The sequence below is a fragment of the Lepisma saccharinum genome, chromosome 1 (genome assembly GCF_977018435.1).
Source record: "Lepisma saccharinum chromosome 1, izLepSacc3.1, whole genome shotgun sequence".
Lineage (NCBI taxonomy): Eukaryota > Metazoa > Arthropoda > Insecta > Zygentoma > Lepismatidae > Lepisma > Lepisma saccharinum.
Genome location: NC_139229.1, coordinates 169679938 through 169694312, shown reverse-complemented (window position 1 = coordinate 169694312; position 14375 = coordinate 169679938). Strand labels below are relative to the sequence as shown.

The window sequence follows — 14375 nt, the reverse complement described above, 5'->3', positions numbered from 1 at the left end:
CGCGACGGTTTCTGGCTGTGTCCCGAGTGGCCTCTCTACGCACACTGGCTGGAAGTAACTACCGCGCTAAAATGGCGGCAACTAGACACCACGCTAAGATTGAATTAGCCAATGGGAGTGCAGGTTACTTAAGGCATTTGAAATACACAAATAAACAATTGAAGCTATATGCAATATAAAATATATAAAGAAAGAATAAACATGGTTACTTTTATAGATAAATCTCCAACATACTCCCCCCCGTTGGAATGTTCACATCCAACCTAACACTAGGGGATACATTGTCAATGTTTTAGCTCATGGAGCGTCTTCTTCCCAATGTGGTAAAGGCACAATTTTGCTTAATGCTCTCTTGTAGACTCCGTCTCTAGTACGAACGGTGACTACGCGCACTAAGTTATCCCTTCCCGGAAACACTTCTTGGATGACGCCGACTCTCCACGAGAGTGGTGGAAGATTGTCCTCCTTCAATAGCACTCGTGTGCCAGGCTTCAAATTCGACTGAACGGCTGTCCATTTCTGTCGCTGCTGCAGACTATGCAGATAGTCCTGAGACCACTTCCTCCACACTCGCTGCTGGAACTGCTGTATGCGCTGCCATCTGGATAATCTGTTGGCAGCCAGATCTGTAATGTTTGGTTCAGGAAATGAGGTTATAGGACCTCCAATAAGAAAATGACCAGGGGTAATGTAGCTGAATTCATAATGAGAATCAGGGAGTGTGGAAAGAGGACGGGAGTTGAGGCAGGCCTCTATTTGGCATAGCAGAGTTACTAGTTCTTCGTATGTTAGCACGACGTTTCCTGCTGCTCTGCGAAGATGGTATATCATAGACTTCACTGAACTTTCAAAAATCCCGCCGAATGACGGACTGCGTGGTGGAGAATACTTCCATTGGAAATTCTCTTCTGCTGCAAATCTGCTGATGTCCTTGTTGAACTCTTGTGATTGAAAGAGTTTACGTAATTCCTGCAATTCATTTTTAGCACCATGGAACGTCGTAGCATTGTCGCTAAAAATACTTGCACACTTTCCTCTTCTCGCGGTGAAGCGTAGTAGAGCTGCGATGAAGGCTTGTGATGTCAAGTCTGAGACAATCTCTAGATGAATTGCCCTTGTGGCAAGACAAGTGAAAACTGCAATGTAGCATTTTCTTGTGGATCTGCTTCTTGCGGCTCCGGTCTTGATGTGGTATGGCCCTGCGTAATCAACGCCAACGTGATGGAATGCCTTGCTGGGTCTCACTCTACTGGAGGGTAACTGCCCCATCAGCTGCTGGGCTGCTGAAGCCTTCAAACGATAGCATATGTTGCACTGGTGAATGATCTGTTTGACCACCTGTCGTATGCGAGGTATCCAGTATTTCTCACGAAGTGATGATATGAGAAGCTGTGGACCAGCATGCATAAGTCTCTTGTGTTCTGATGATATCAGAATTTTCGCGAAATGACTCTTCGGATGAAGAATAATTTGATGTTTGCTTTGAAACTCCAATTCACTGTTTTCCAATCTTCCTCCGACACGAATTACTTTTTCATTGTCGAGAAATGGATGAAGGTTCCTCAAAATGCTCTTGTTGTGTACTTGCTGCTTGTCAGACAAATCCTTGATTTCCTGAGAGAAGAATGCACGTTGTGTTATCTTGATGCACGCAAGTGTGGCGCCTTGAATTTCAAAGGTGGTAAGGTCTTCACTCCTTTTCTCTCTTGAGCTTCTGCAATTGCTGACGAACCTTTTGCAGAGTGACACTACTCTCAGCAGCTTGGATAAACTTGAATATCTAGATATGATTTCTTCTTCAGTTGTTACATGAGTGACCAATGTGGTAGCTGCTACCTTACGCTGCTCTGGAATAGTGTTGTCGTCTGGACGGAATGCTAAACTGGATGATGGCCACTGTGTCTCCTCTTCTTGGAGCCAGGTGGGTCCGTGCCACCAAAGCTGAAGTGATCTGATAGTTTTTGCATCGACTCCTCGTGAGATCAGATCTGCAGGATTGTCTTTTGACGGAACGTGCTTCCAATCACTGACTTGTGTAAATTCCTGTACAATTGCCACTCGGTTGGCAACAAAAGGTTTCCATTTACTGGCTGGTGACGCCAGCCAAGCTAGGACGATTTTTGAGTCGGTCCATAGGTGAATGGTGTCTATACATAGACGCAGTATGGGCAATGCTTTGTGTACCAGTTTGGCTAGTAGAACTGCCGCACATAATTCCAAACGTGGAAGAGTGGTTCTCTTCACCGGAGCCACCTTGGACTTTGAACACAATAAGTTCACACTTATGTGACCCTCTGAACCAATTGATCTTACGAAGAGAACGCTGCCATAGTTTCTCTCTGATGCATCAGAGAAACCGTGAATTCGAACTTTACGTATGTCTCCTGGAGCCAAAACGAACCGTGGTACTTTTACTTCGTTAATACATGTGAGCTGCGAATAAAGACGACGCCATGTTTTCTGCAAATCTATAGGAAGCGGATCATCCCATCCTACATTGTGGAGCCATAACTGCTGCAGGAATGACTTGTATGTTATCACCACTGGCGATATTAGTCCGATTGGATCGAACACTTGTGCAATTATGCTGGCAACTTGGCGCTTTGAGAAGATCTTCAACGAGCCTACATCCACTGTTGTGGCGACCTTGCTGTCCATGAGAAATTCGTCCGTGGATGGGCGCCATGAAATTCCCAATGTTTTTGTGCCTTCTGTGTCGAATTGCACTAGATCCTGTACTGCCTTCAATTCTTCTGGAATAGATTGCAGCACTGCCTTGCTATTGGAGCACCATTTACGTAGATTGAATCCTCCCTTCTGGAGTAATTCTGTGAGACTTTCACGCAGCTTTATTGCACCTTCAATGCAATGATTTCCTCCCAGAAAATCGTCAACGTAGAAGTCATGTGTCAAGACATGAGTGGCTACTGTGAAATTTGATGATTCATCTTCTGCCAACTGCTTGAGGCATCTTGTGGCCAAGAATGAACTTGAAGTTAATCCATAAGTGACTGTGTTCAAACTGTAAACATGAATTGGTTCGTCACGTGATGCTCTCCATAAGATGCATTGAAGTGGTCTGTCTTCTAAATTCATGTTAATTTGCCTATACATTTTAGCCGTGTCTGCATTCAGTGCGATTTTGTGACTACGAAATCTGAGCAGGATTGAAAACAATTCTTCTTGTATCGTGGGACCAATCATTTGTATACTGTTCAACGATTCCCCCGTAGTTGTGGCCGAGCTTCCATCAAAAACCACTCTTAAACGTGTAGTTTTGCTTGATTCCTTGATCACACAGTGATGTGGAATGTAGTACCTTGTCTCCTTGTCTCTGGATATATCTTCCAATGTCCCAATTGGTTGCATGTGTTTGAGTTGTTGGTACTCGACCATGAATTCTGTGTACTCTCTTTTCAATTCCATGTTCCGATCAAGTCTTCTTTCTAATTGGTTAAATCGTGAAATCGCTGTTTGCAGAGAATCCCCAAGAACGGATCTGTCCTTCTTCAAGGGCAGCTTGACTGTGTATCGACCTTCTCGATCACGAGATGTAGTTTCCTGGAAATGTTTTTCACAGGCGATTTCTTCTGGCGAAGACAACTTATCATGGAATTCCTCCAAATCCCAAAATCTCTGTAAATGGAAATTGACTGTATCTTCTGTGCGAACAAAGAATGACTTCGAAGGTCCGTTATTAGATGGTGCATTGGGAATCCTTCCTGCTACAATCCATCCAAATTCAGTGTTTTGCAACGCTGGATAGTTTCCTGTTCTTGAAAGTTTTTCTGGCTTGAGAATCGTGTAGAACACATCTGCAGACAGAAGTAGGTCAATGTTGCCAGGTGTATGGAAGCTAGGGTCTGCTAAATGTATGTCACTCGGAATTCCCCATGTGGAAGTTTCGAGCCTCTGCGCTGGCATTGAACCTGTGATGTTTGGCAAGATGGAACAAGATATATCCATGGTGAATCCACTTATGCTGGATTTAATCTGCGTCTCCATGGTGTGAAAGGCTTGCACTGTAGCTTCATTTATCCCTTGGATTGGAATTCGGCGTTTTTGTTTCTTGATGCGTAGCTGCTGAGCAAGATGCTCTGTCATAATATTACTCTGCGACGCTCCATCCAAAAGTGCTCGACATGGGAGCCACTCGCCGTATGCGTTCTTGATTTTTATGACTGCTGTGGCTAGGAGAACTTGCGAAGTTTCTCTGTTCTTGACAGAACAATATGTTGCTTTAGTCTGGGCATCATTATCCTGAAAACGAGTATCATCGCCTACTGCCGATTTACTTCTGGATTTACTGGGCTGCTTCTGTGTTTGACGTTCTCTGCTGTTCTTATCTTCATGAAGAAGGGAATTATGTTTCTCGCCGCAATACTTGCAAGATCCTGCCTTGCATCCTGACCTAAATCCCTGGTGATCTGACTGTCCAAGACAATTGAAACAGATCTGGTTTTCTCTAAGAAATTTGTACTTCTGAGCTATAGTAGCTGCTTTGAAAGAACTGCATGCAAACAGCGGATGCTTATTATTCTTCATAGTATCCTTGCAATACAGGCATGAAGGAGATACAGTAGAAACATACGATCTTGAAGGAGAAGGATGCGCAGATTTGTGACTTTGTTGTTTGGTGTTGCCACTAAACTGTGGTTTGAATGTTGATCTTTCATTGGAAATTGGTTTAATTTTCTCTAAAGCCTTGGTTCTGTGCTCTAGAAATTGAAACAAACTGTCAAGAGTGGTGAATTCAGAATCATTCACTTCTAATTCAAAAGCTTTCCGTGTGGTGGCATCAAGCTGAGAGGTAAGATGTTGAACTAACACTATATCTGATAGTGAACTATCTCCTGCTAATAATTGTAACGCTGAGATGGAACTGATTGCTGTGTTTGTGAACGCTCGCAACTCTTCTGCGTTTTCTCTCGACACTGGTTTTATATGCAAAATATCATTGACGTGTGAAGCAGCTATGAGACGCTTGTTGTCAAAACGCTCTTGGAGTTGTTTCCACGCTACACCGTAGTTGGATGCTGTAATTGGTATGCTTTCAATGATCTGCAATGCCTCACCCTTCAGTGCGACACGTAAATACTGGAATTTCTGAATATCTGAAATATCTGAATTATCATGTATGAGCGAAGAAAATGTGTCTTTGAATGATACCCATTGGGTGTAATTTCCACTGAAATGTGGAAGCTCTATTAATGGCAACTTGACTTGAGACTTGCACGAAGCCCTGTGTTAATTTTCCGCGCCGTCTGTATTTGAATGATTTCCCTCAATTAATGTTAGCATCTGCGACTTGAGATCGAAATATGAAAGTTCGATTGTCTCTCGAACTGCCGTGTGTTCATCGTCTGTGGCTTCAAATTCAATGCAACCCTGAATTTTTTCTAGCTTGGGCCATAATGTGTTCAGTTGCTCCAGCCGAACCTTGATCTGTTGAACGTTCGGCGCCTCTGGATCAACACTGCTAATGTACGACTGCAATCTCGTTATTTGCCCCCTGTAGGCGGCACGTTGCTTTAGAAGATGTGCTAAGTCTGCCATGCCTCAAGGTGGGAGGGACAAGCAATGCGTATTGAAATGAAAGGAAAAAGTGAGGAAATATTGAACCAAACACTGTTGTACTCACCGATCTGGCATTCACTGGACCATCTGGGCATCTGAAGTCCTGGTTAGGCTGCAACACTGCAGGTAGTCGTTGACACTGACGAGTACTGGAACAGCTGATGCACGGTCGCCATGGTGATGTCACGTCTTCTGCACGCGTGGGCTGCTTGATGCAACTCTCCGCGATACGTTTCTCCTCGCTCCCGCACGAAAACGAACGAAAAAGCCAGTCCCGCGGGGGAACAGAAAACTGCAGTCTAAAAATAACTCAGCGACACACCACCGGTGTATGACGTCATGCCACTGGTCGCCGACTGTTCCTCACACAGCAGGAGGGGAGAAGGGAGCGGAGTGTGAAACGTCACTGACAAGTGAACAGCGAGAGCGTTCTCGTTCGGGGAAGTACCGGGCGTGTCCTTCAGCCACGTGGAAAATATCTCGCGCGCTACAACGAATGACGTAATGCTTTCAATAACTTGTCGTTACTGTACTTGAAAATAAAGTTTGCACAACACAATGTCACTAAAATCACTGATGATAACGTACCTCATGTTCAATACAAAGGAGATCGCGGCCTGCGGAGGACCAAAATGTTTGCAGAACCGGACCGTACAGGACCAAAACTGAATGTAGAACCTGTCCGGCTGTGAAGGACCAGAAATGAATGATGATCCGAACCGGTAGGATCTGAATGTAAGTGAAATGGTAGGTACCACTTACATCTCTCTGGTATGGATGGTATCACCATAGAGCTGAGTTCACCGCGATCTTCTTGGTAGTTGTAAAGAAAACACAGGCACACACACTGATAATTATAACTATGTATTATAAGGTATATGCACATAACACTTGATTACACTTCCCATGCACTCCCGTCTAGGGAAAACTGTTTACACGAAGTTGCAGCTGGTGTTACAACAACGCGCCACTAATGAAACGTAGCCACGTTGGGCTTACTGTATCCATAATTGTACGCGACGGTTTCTGGCTGTGTCCCGAGTGGCCTCTCTACGCACACTGGCTGGAAGTAACTACCGCGCTAAAATGGCGGCAACTAGACACCACGCTAAGATTGAATTAGCCAATGGGAGTGCAGGTTACTTAAGGCATTTGAAATACACAAATAAACAATTGAAGCTATATGCAATATAAAATATATAAAGAAAGAATAAACATGGTTACTTTTATAGATAAATCTCCAACACCATGCGTAGAAGTTTTTTTCGTATGGAAACTTCCGACTCTTTGAAATGTTATATGTATACATAAACATGTTATATACTTTAAAAGTTTGCCAATTATACAGGGTTATTAAAAAAGAAAGAGCAGATTTCAAATGTTTATTTCTCACAAACTATGAAAGATAGAAACTCGTGCCATACACCAATGGAGAGAGGAAGGTTCAAAGTTTTATTGTTGAAAGTTTTAATGTATGCATCAACATGAGGACCATGTGTTGCCCGACAAACAATCAAACGGTACTCTCTTTCTTGCCCCACAAGAATTAACTGCTCCCTAGTTATTGAATTGATAGCTACAACAATTCGATGTGTATTGAACCTTCCTGTCTATCCATTGATGTATGGCACGTGTTTCTAACTTTTATAGTTCGTGAGAAATAAACATTTGAAATCTACTCTTTCTTTTTTAATAATCCTGTATTGTAGGAAAATACCTCATTGTTATGTGGCAGATATTTAACGAAGAATATTAGTTAAGTAAACACTATAAACTAATAATAATAAACTATTATTATTATTGCCAGTTTATTACAATTGCGAGTGATTATCCAGCACGGCATAGTTATTGTGTTTTGTTATTATCTTTCACATGCCTCGTTTAACAAAAATCTTTGAGAGTTAGGAGCATATCTTGATCATGAAGTGTGTATAATCTTACACATAAAAATCTCGTTTTGAGAATTTTTGAAACCCATGCAACCGTTTTTGCTTTCGATTAAGTTGTAGTGTATGAAAACATGACCTTATCTGCATTTTAAACTCTTTTTTCTCTTTTGAATCTAACGCCATTTCTCGTTTGGTCATTCTGTCGAAATAACAATTGACTTAACTTTTTTTCTGTTGTCGACGCTCAAAATAATAAATAAGCTTTCTGTTTTTATACTAATTTGAAATGCAGTAAAACCTCGTTAATCCGGACAGGCATAAGCCCCCCCCCCCCCAAAAAAAAGCAGAATGCAAGGTTTTAAATGTGGCTAGAAGTCAAGAGAACTTCCCACAGAAAAGGCAATCAACCACTGATGAAATTCTGTTTCCCGCAGACTTTGTACTGTATAGTGTATTTAGGCCTATGCCCTTTAAATACTCCGTAATAAACATGTTTTGTAGCTACAAACGGAGTTTTAATGCACGTTATACTGTTCTTTTTTCAGGTTATTTCAGTTAATCCGGAGTTTCGTTAAACCGGTCAACTTATCCATCCCCCCATTAGTCCGGATTAACGAGGTTTTACTGTATACGATGTCAATTTCCAGGACCGGGGGAGGGGTCTTATGATCGGTTCGAACCCCTTCCCGACCCCTATGCTTCGAAGTAAGAACATCGTTTTAATCAAGGTGAAACGTTACACTTCACTGCCCAACGATGCTTTTTTTCAAACTGAGGAGTGATCTGAAATAGACCACTTTTGAGAGAAACAGGATGACGCTCCAAAACACACAAATCGATAAACAATCGACCCTGTCGTTCCTAAGCGAGTCTGACGAGTCTTCTCGAACAAGCTGGAACCAATGTCATATACCGAAGAACCTTGCGTTCTTTTGTCTTCGGCCTATTGACGTCACTTAACAACGAGCAAGTAACCATGTCACCTGTCTATTGTCGACAACCACACATAATTTCCCAGGACAATTAACAACTCGATGAATTAGCGTTCGGCCATTGTTTTTTTTTCTCTCAGACCAATCGGATTCAAATTCTGTCACCAAGCCAATCTCTGCACTCCTCACACGGCACTTGCCATCTCATTCCCTTCATTCTTTGGTTTTCACAGATACAGTCTCACAAATATGTACATATATATATTTTAAAGGAAAAAAATGTACCAAGATAAAGATTGCTTGCAAAATCTCTCTTTCTCTCTATGTACAGGGTGATACGACGATTGTCGGTTAATGAGTATGTTACACATTTTGTCCTTGGGGAGGGGATGCTAAATGCGTAATTTTTATGATACTCCGATTCTTCGAAAATTTACTAGAATTTGCCCCACTGGAAATATTTCAAATACCACATTCTACGTGTGTGTTCTGTCTCACCCAATCTCGTGCTCTGTTATTTAACAAAATAATACAGAAAACCAATCATTGTTGTTTATAGATAACGTTCTAACTGTTGCCCTTCGCTGTCTTCCAATAGAGGAATATCCCAGTTACTGATTGGAACATGTTCATTTTTGGCCCTACGATAAAATTTCAGAAAAATGCTCTCACAGTTTTGGGTACACTTCCGCCGAATCACAAAGAAAACCGAAAACCACAATCGGCTTGGCGGAGTTGACACGAAAACTGAAAGACTTTGCAGGACACTTTGAACGTTTGCTCTCAAAAGGATGCGCCGACTTCCATGGTAAAGCAAAGGATGCGCTTCGAATCCTCTTTAGCCTGGACGCCCCACAGAGGCATTGTCGTGGCGCAAACAGCGCCGACAGCGGCCACCGGAGTAAAACACCTTTTGTGCATAACGACTGACATTCTACAGTTTTTTTTTTCGTCCATACTCTGACGATTTGAAAAGAGACAGTTTGCTGTCGGTCTTCTTCCACGCTCTGTCGCCTTTGGGCGGCCAACATGGGAGACCCCCAAACGTTTGAAAGCCCACCCAGGGGGGCGCCTCTCGCTCCCTCCGCTTACTAACTTTCCCCACGGGGATGCTTTGACTGCGCTAATAACTTGAGCTTGTGGAGACTCCAAAGTCATGTACACAACATCCACATCGTCAAAAGGAACTGTCCATCCATGTCTAAGCCCGCTCGACTGTTGGGTGTTCCAGCCGAAGAAGGAAAACTTTACACCCCTCTTCGATTGTTGCGGGGAAAACCTGAGCGACACTTCACCGCCCACCCTCTGGAGAATAGATTTTTTTCTTGAAAAACCTTTTTTCTCACTCTCTTTCTGCAGAGGTGCGCTGTTTTGACGGCAAAAGTCAAAAGATTATGGCACGGTCAAGCGACCAGGTACACACGCTGTTAAGCTGCATTCTTTTTGCGGTTGCAGAAAAGAGGCGTCCTGAGCAGAAGAGATGGGTTTTTCGGGACCACAACAAACAAGACCAAACTGCATCACAGGGTGACAGCTAGGCAAAATATAGCACCCTCAACATCTTTCACCCTGGCCGCGGACCGAGTGGATTTCGGGGGAAGCATGAATAACACGAAAATCCTTCTTAAAGCACCACGTTGTGACATGCGCATGCCGACAGTCATTTGTAAAAACCTTACGACAGCGCCGCGGTAATGGGAAAACGTACTATAAATGGGAGTATCTTTTTTTCCTTCTTCTCTCCTTTCAGAGATTTCAATGCCGGTATCTACCGCATCTGCGCTTTTGCCTTTACTTTCTTGTGGCTGTGTACACACGCCGCCTTCAAAAGACGTGCATTAGAGCAGGGTGCTGAATAGAAACGAGCAGGTACGAGGGCGGGGAGCATGCAAGGTATAGATGCTCGGCACGGAAAACACATTCGATCAAAATCTGCTCACTGAAAGCTGCTGGGCTTTTAAGGAATCGATGCCAAGAATAAACATATCGTGACATTCCACATTCTACATTCCGGCAACCACCCTAAAATGCCACTCACTTCTAAAAGCGACGCTGGTGCTCTAAATTTTGGATATTAGATATGTGTCTGTTGTCCTCCTGAACCTTTCAGAAAAATTCTAGTCTTGGTTGACCACAAGGTTGCATAGATATTTTATAACAGTTTTGTGGTCGACCTCCGTGCCAGTACGTGGTTAGTACGGCGCACTATGACTCCAGGGGTCCCGGGTTCAAATCCCAGCCTGGGCATGGGTGTTCATTGTGAATATCTCTTCATCAATTGCATATCATCACTCATGCTCATCTTCGCGATTAGCCAAAAGTGGCAGAAAAGCGAAGTAAAATAGACCAAATCAGTCAATCTATTCACAGCTTTGTGGCTCCGTGAGGCTAGAATCTAGTTGGCAATTAGAAAATAGCCAAGTAGATAGACATAAAGGCAAGAGGGAAACGAAATAGAATAGTAAAAAAGGAGAAGGCAGAAAGATACAGGGAAAAGAAAGGAAAAGCAAGGCAGGAAATAGAAACATATTGTGTGTGTGTGTGTGTGTGAGAGAGAGAGAGAGAGAGAGAGAGAGAGAGAGAGAGAATTCGAGTTCGCGCGCGGGTGTGAGAGCGTTTCATGGTACTGTAATCCTTCTAAGCCCCGCGACAGGTTAAGTTTGCAGCAACTTTTCACATATATAGACTCAAATGTGCACACAGAATGTAGTTGAGCTGTAATACTGCCAATTTTCTCACAGTCTGGGATATGAACAGCTCGGCGGTTGAGGCAAGACTGGCACGGGAGATGCTGAGTGCCGTTCTCAAGTGGACTAATACGCAAAACCTGCTGCAAAGTTAAGCTGTCGCGGGGCTTAGTTTGCATATAGATTATTTAAACAACCACGAATGAAATCAAGTGCTCGTATGTGTGTGCAGATACACAAAAGCTACATATGCACATACCCCCATAGACACAAATATATCACTTAGAAACCAATATGTGATGTGCGGGCCTCTTCCTGTGGATCCATGCCTATACGACATAAGGATGGAAATCCCTGTCTCTGTGCTGTGTTTGCTTCAGGTAAAAAGTCATTTATCACTCGAACACAATCCTCTGAATCTTTCCTTCCAGTGCTGAGGCATAAGAGCGAGTCATTCCTCCACCATAACACATCAGACGAATCAGATTCTCAGGGGCGATCTTGGCCAGCAACCCCCTCCCCCAAGGAGTTTTCAACCACCTGCCGATTTAATCAACAGTGTTGCCAGTAGTCCCAAAGTTACCATGACAGCTTCATTACAGAATTTGCAGTTTACATGTATGTATGCGTGGGTGTTGCTTTGTGAGTACCGCTTTTACCATCGTGATGATCATTGTCTCGATTAGCCTAAAGAGATTGAAAAGTTATGTAAGTTATAATTACATTACAATAAAAGTATAATACGATTACATATGTTCAAGAGCCAAATGAAGCTTAAAAATTCATATTTCGTAATTGTTACAGTACTGGAAGGGAATATTATTAAAGAATACTTCTTAATTTTATGGTATTGTTTATTTTAAGTACTGGTCATAATTAGAAATCCCTAACAAGACCTGTATGCCAATTTCTATCACAATTCTTGTGGTATATTTGCATTTGTCTTTTTATTATCGCGATTCGAACCCGCTACCTTTGGTAGTAAGATTGTGAAACAACCACTTGACACGTTCGACAGGTTACGGAAATTCTTGTAGCCTTCCTTTGATTGGGTTGTGTAATTTATGCCGATGTCTCATTTCGAAGAAATCCATGGAACATGAAAAATATCGAAAATCGCAAGAGTATGACACCTAGCACGATCGGAGATTATGTGTTGTTTATTTTAGTAACATGCAATTTCAAAAACTTTCACTGTGTATTAATAATAAAGAGGACAGGAAAACGTTTTATTGCAGCGTAATTCTTCAAGTATCTGCATTGCATGACATATCGTGTATAACGTAAAGCAACCGTTGGTTGTTATTTTCAAACTCGACGATTCTTTTCTTCTTCACTCAAGCAATGGGTAAGTGCTGCCGTGTTACTAGTGTTGCCCACGAGACGAGACTTTGGCCTGTCTCGTCTTGTGGAAATGCTGTGAAATGCTGTCTCGTCTCGAAAATATTCGTTTGTCTCTGGACACATGATCAATCTCGTCTCGTCTCGAATTTTTAAAAGCCTGTCCCGTCTCGTCCTGTGGGCAACACTACGTGTTACGTGCAAGCACTGGAACAGAACCAGCTGCACACACAAATTGAGCTTACAATTTAAAAAATCAAACGAATGTTGAACTGTTGAAGGTGATGGGACAAGCACACGTCTCTATAATTGAGGGACGCCAAGTGTGGGTCCAGCACCTTAAATCCTGCTGGCCCATCCTTTCAAAATGCAATAGGTAAATTTCATAATGAAATGTAAGCCGTGTATAGTTAATTAGATTTCAAGCGAAGTTTTGCTTGCTTTGTATCACATAATAAAATACGCTTCCATTTGAAGGTACGGGAACCCACAACAGAAACTTCAACTCCGACACTGCGTCCCTGTCTTACCTAGGATCTGAACCCAAGACCCTTGGCGACCGCCTGTGTTTCTTCCCACACTGCGAGGACCTTAGAAGGCAGTTTATAAATCGAGACAAGAACGAGACAAACATTGGCAATTCGAACTACTGTCGGATTAAAAATTATAGATACTCGAGTTTGAACAAAAAAAAAAAAAGTACCGGTTTCTTTGAGTTTCGCAAACGATCTCTTTCTTTGAAATTATAAATAAAAAAACGGGTCGTGATGAAATTTAGTACGGTGCAAGCAGAAAGGTTTTAGATACAATTCTTAATTTTCAGATTTCTAAAATTTGTCAAAAACCCGTTCTTAGCAAATTGGCAAAACAAGTTTTCTTAGTATTGGGTAGTCCTACAAATACAATATTGGTCTTGTTTTGAAGCTCTTTGCATCTGGTTTTAAAATCCATTATCATTGTCAATTCACATTGCGAAACCGATTTTATACAGATTGTTATTGAACGGAGTAAAGCTGTACGTGGAACGTGGCAACACCGCACACAGCGTGAACCGTGGAAACTGCGGGCTGTCACCGCAAGTAATATTTTTCATGTAGACTCTATTCTAAATCGCGAAATAGCGCGAGTGTGGCCTAAAATGCGAATTGTAGCACTTTCGTGAATATAAACACATTTTGTCCTCAAAAAGCGAAAATTCAACATTTCTTCCGTTTTAGACTCCATAAAATAAAATGTGCCATATTTATGCGTGTATAACGCGCACATTTTCCAGAATGTTATATATAAAAAAAACTGTGGTTGTTGTTATTCATGGAATCATTCCGATATCTAAATGAAACCACATGTAAATCGGTGTTTCCCACGATTTTTCAGCTTGTATCGGAACGTTTTGGATTACCGAGCGAAGTGGCGCGGTTTTGACGGGGATCGAGTCTGCACCTTCGTCACAGGGGAGCCGTAACATCGGTATTTGTCGTGCGAGAAATGAACAAAAGCTTCCTCAAGAATCGTTTCCAACTTACAAATTAAAATACTAGTTTAAAAGCACAATGAAGGTATAATTTTTTGGTATATTGGGTAGAAAAGTGTGCTAAAATAAAAATGAGAATTTTTGGGAAAATAACATCGAAAAGTGAAAAAAATAACACCGCAAAATCGAGGTCCCTACCAATAGGTATCACCACAGTGGAATCACCCTACGCTGGCGTTGTTAGCAAGGAGCAATAATCGAGAAAAGAAACGTGTGTATAAAGATATCGGTGTATTTTTTTTAACATGTCCTCGCAGCAGTGGCGTACGCAAGGGGGGGGTTACCGGGTTTAAACCCCCCCTTGAGCTCTTGAAATATTATGGAAAATGCTGTAGAAAAAATTAAAAATGGCTAATTTATCACAGTCAAAGATCTGCGACAGTAATAATAATAATAATAATAATAATTTGGATTATTA

General features: G+C 42.2%; 1 protein-coding gene across 1 annotated transcript; it reads right to left on the bottom strand.

Moving 5' to 3' along the window:
- Nucleotides 1-297: 297 nt before the first annotated feature.
- LOC145987072 (uncharacterized) lies at nt 298-831 on the bottom strand. The gene has a single exon (XM_083121533.1). It carries the CDS (start codon nt 829-831, stop codon nt 298-300), a length of 534 nt encoding a protein of 177 aa, XP_082977659.1.
- Between the last annotated feature and the right edge of the window lie 13544 nt (nt 832-14375).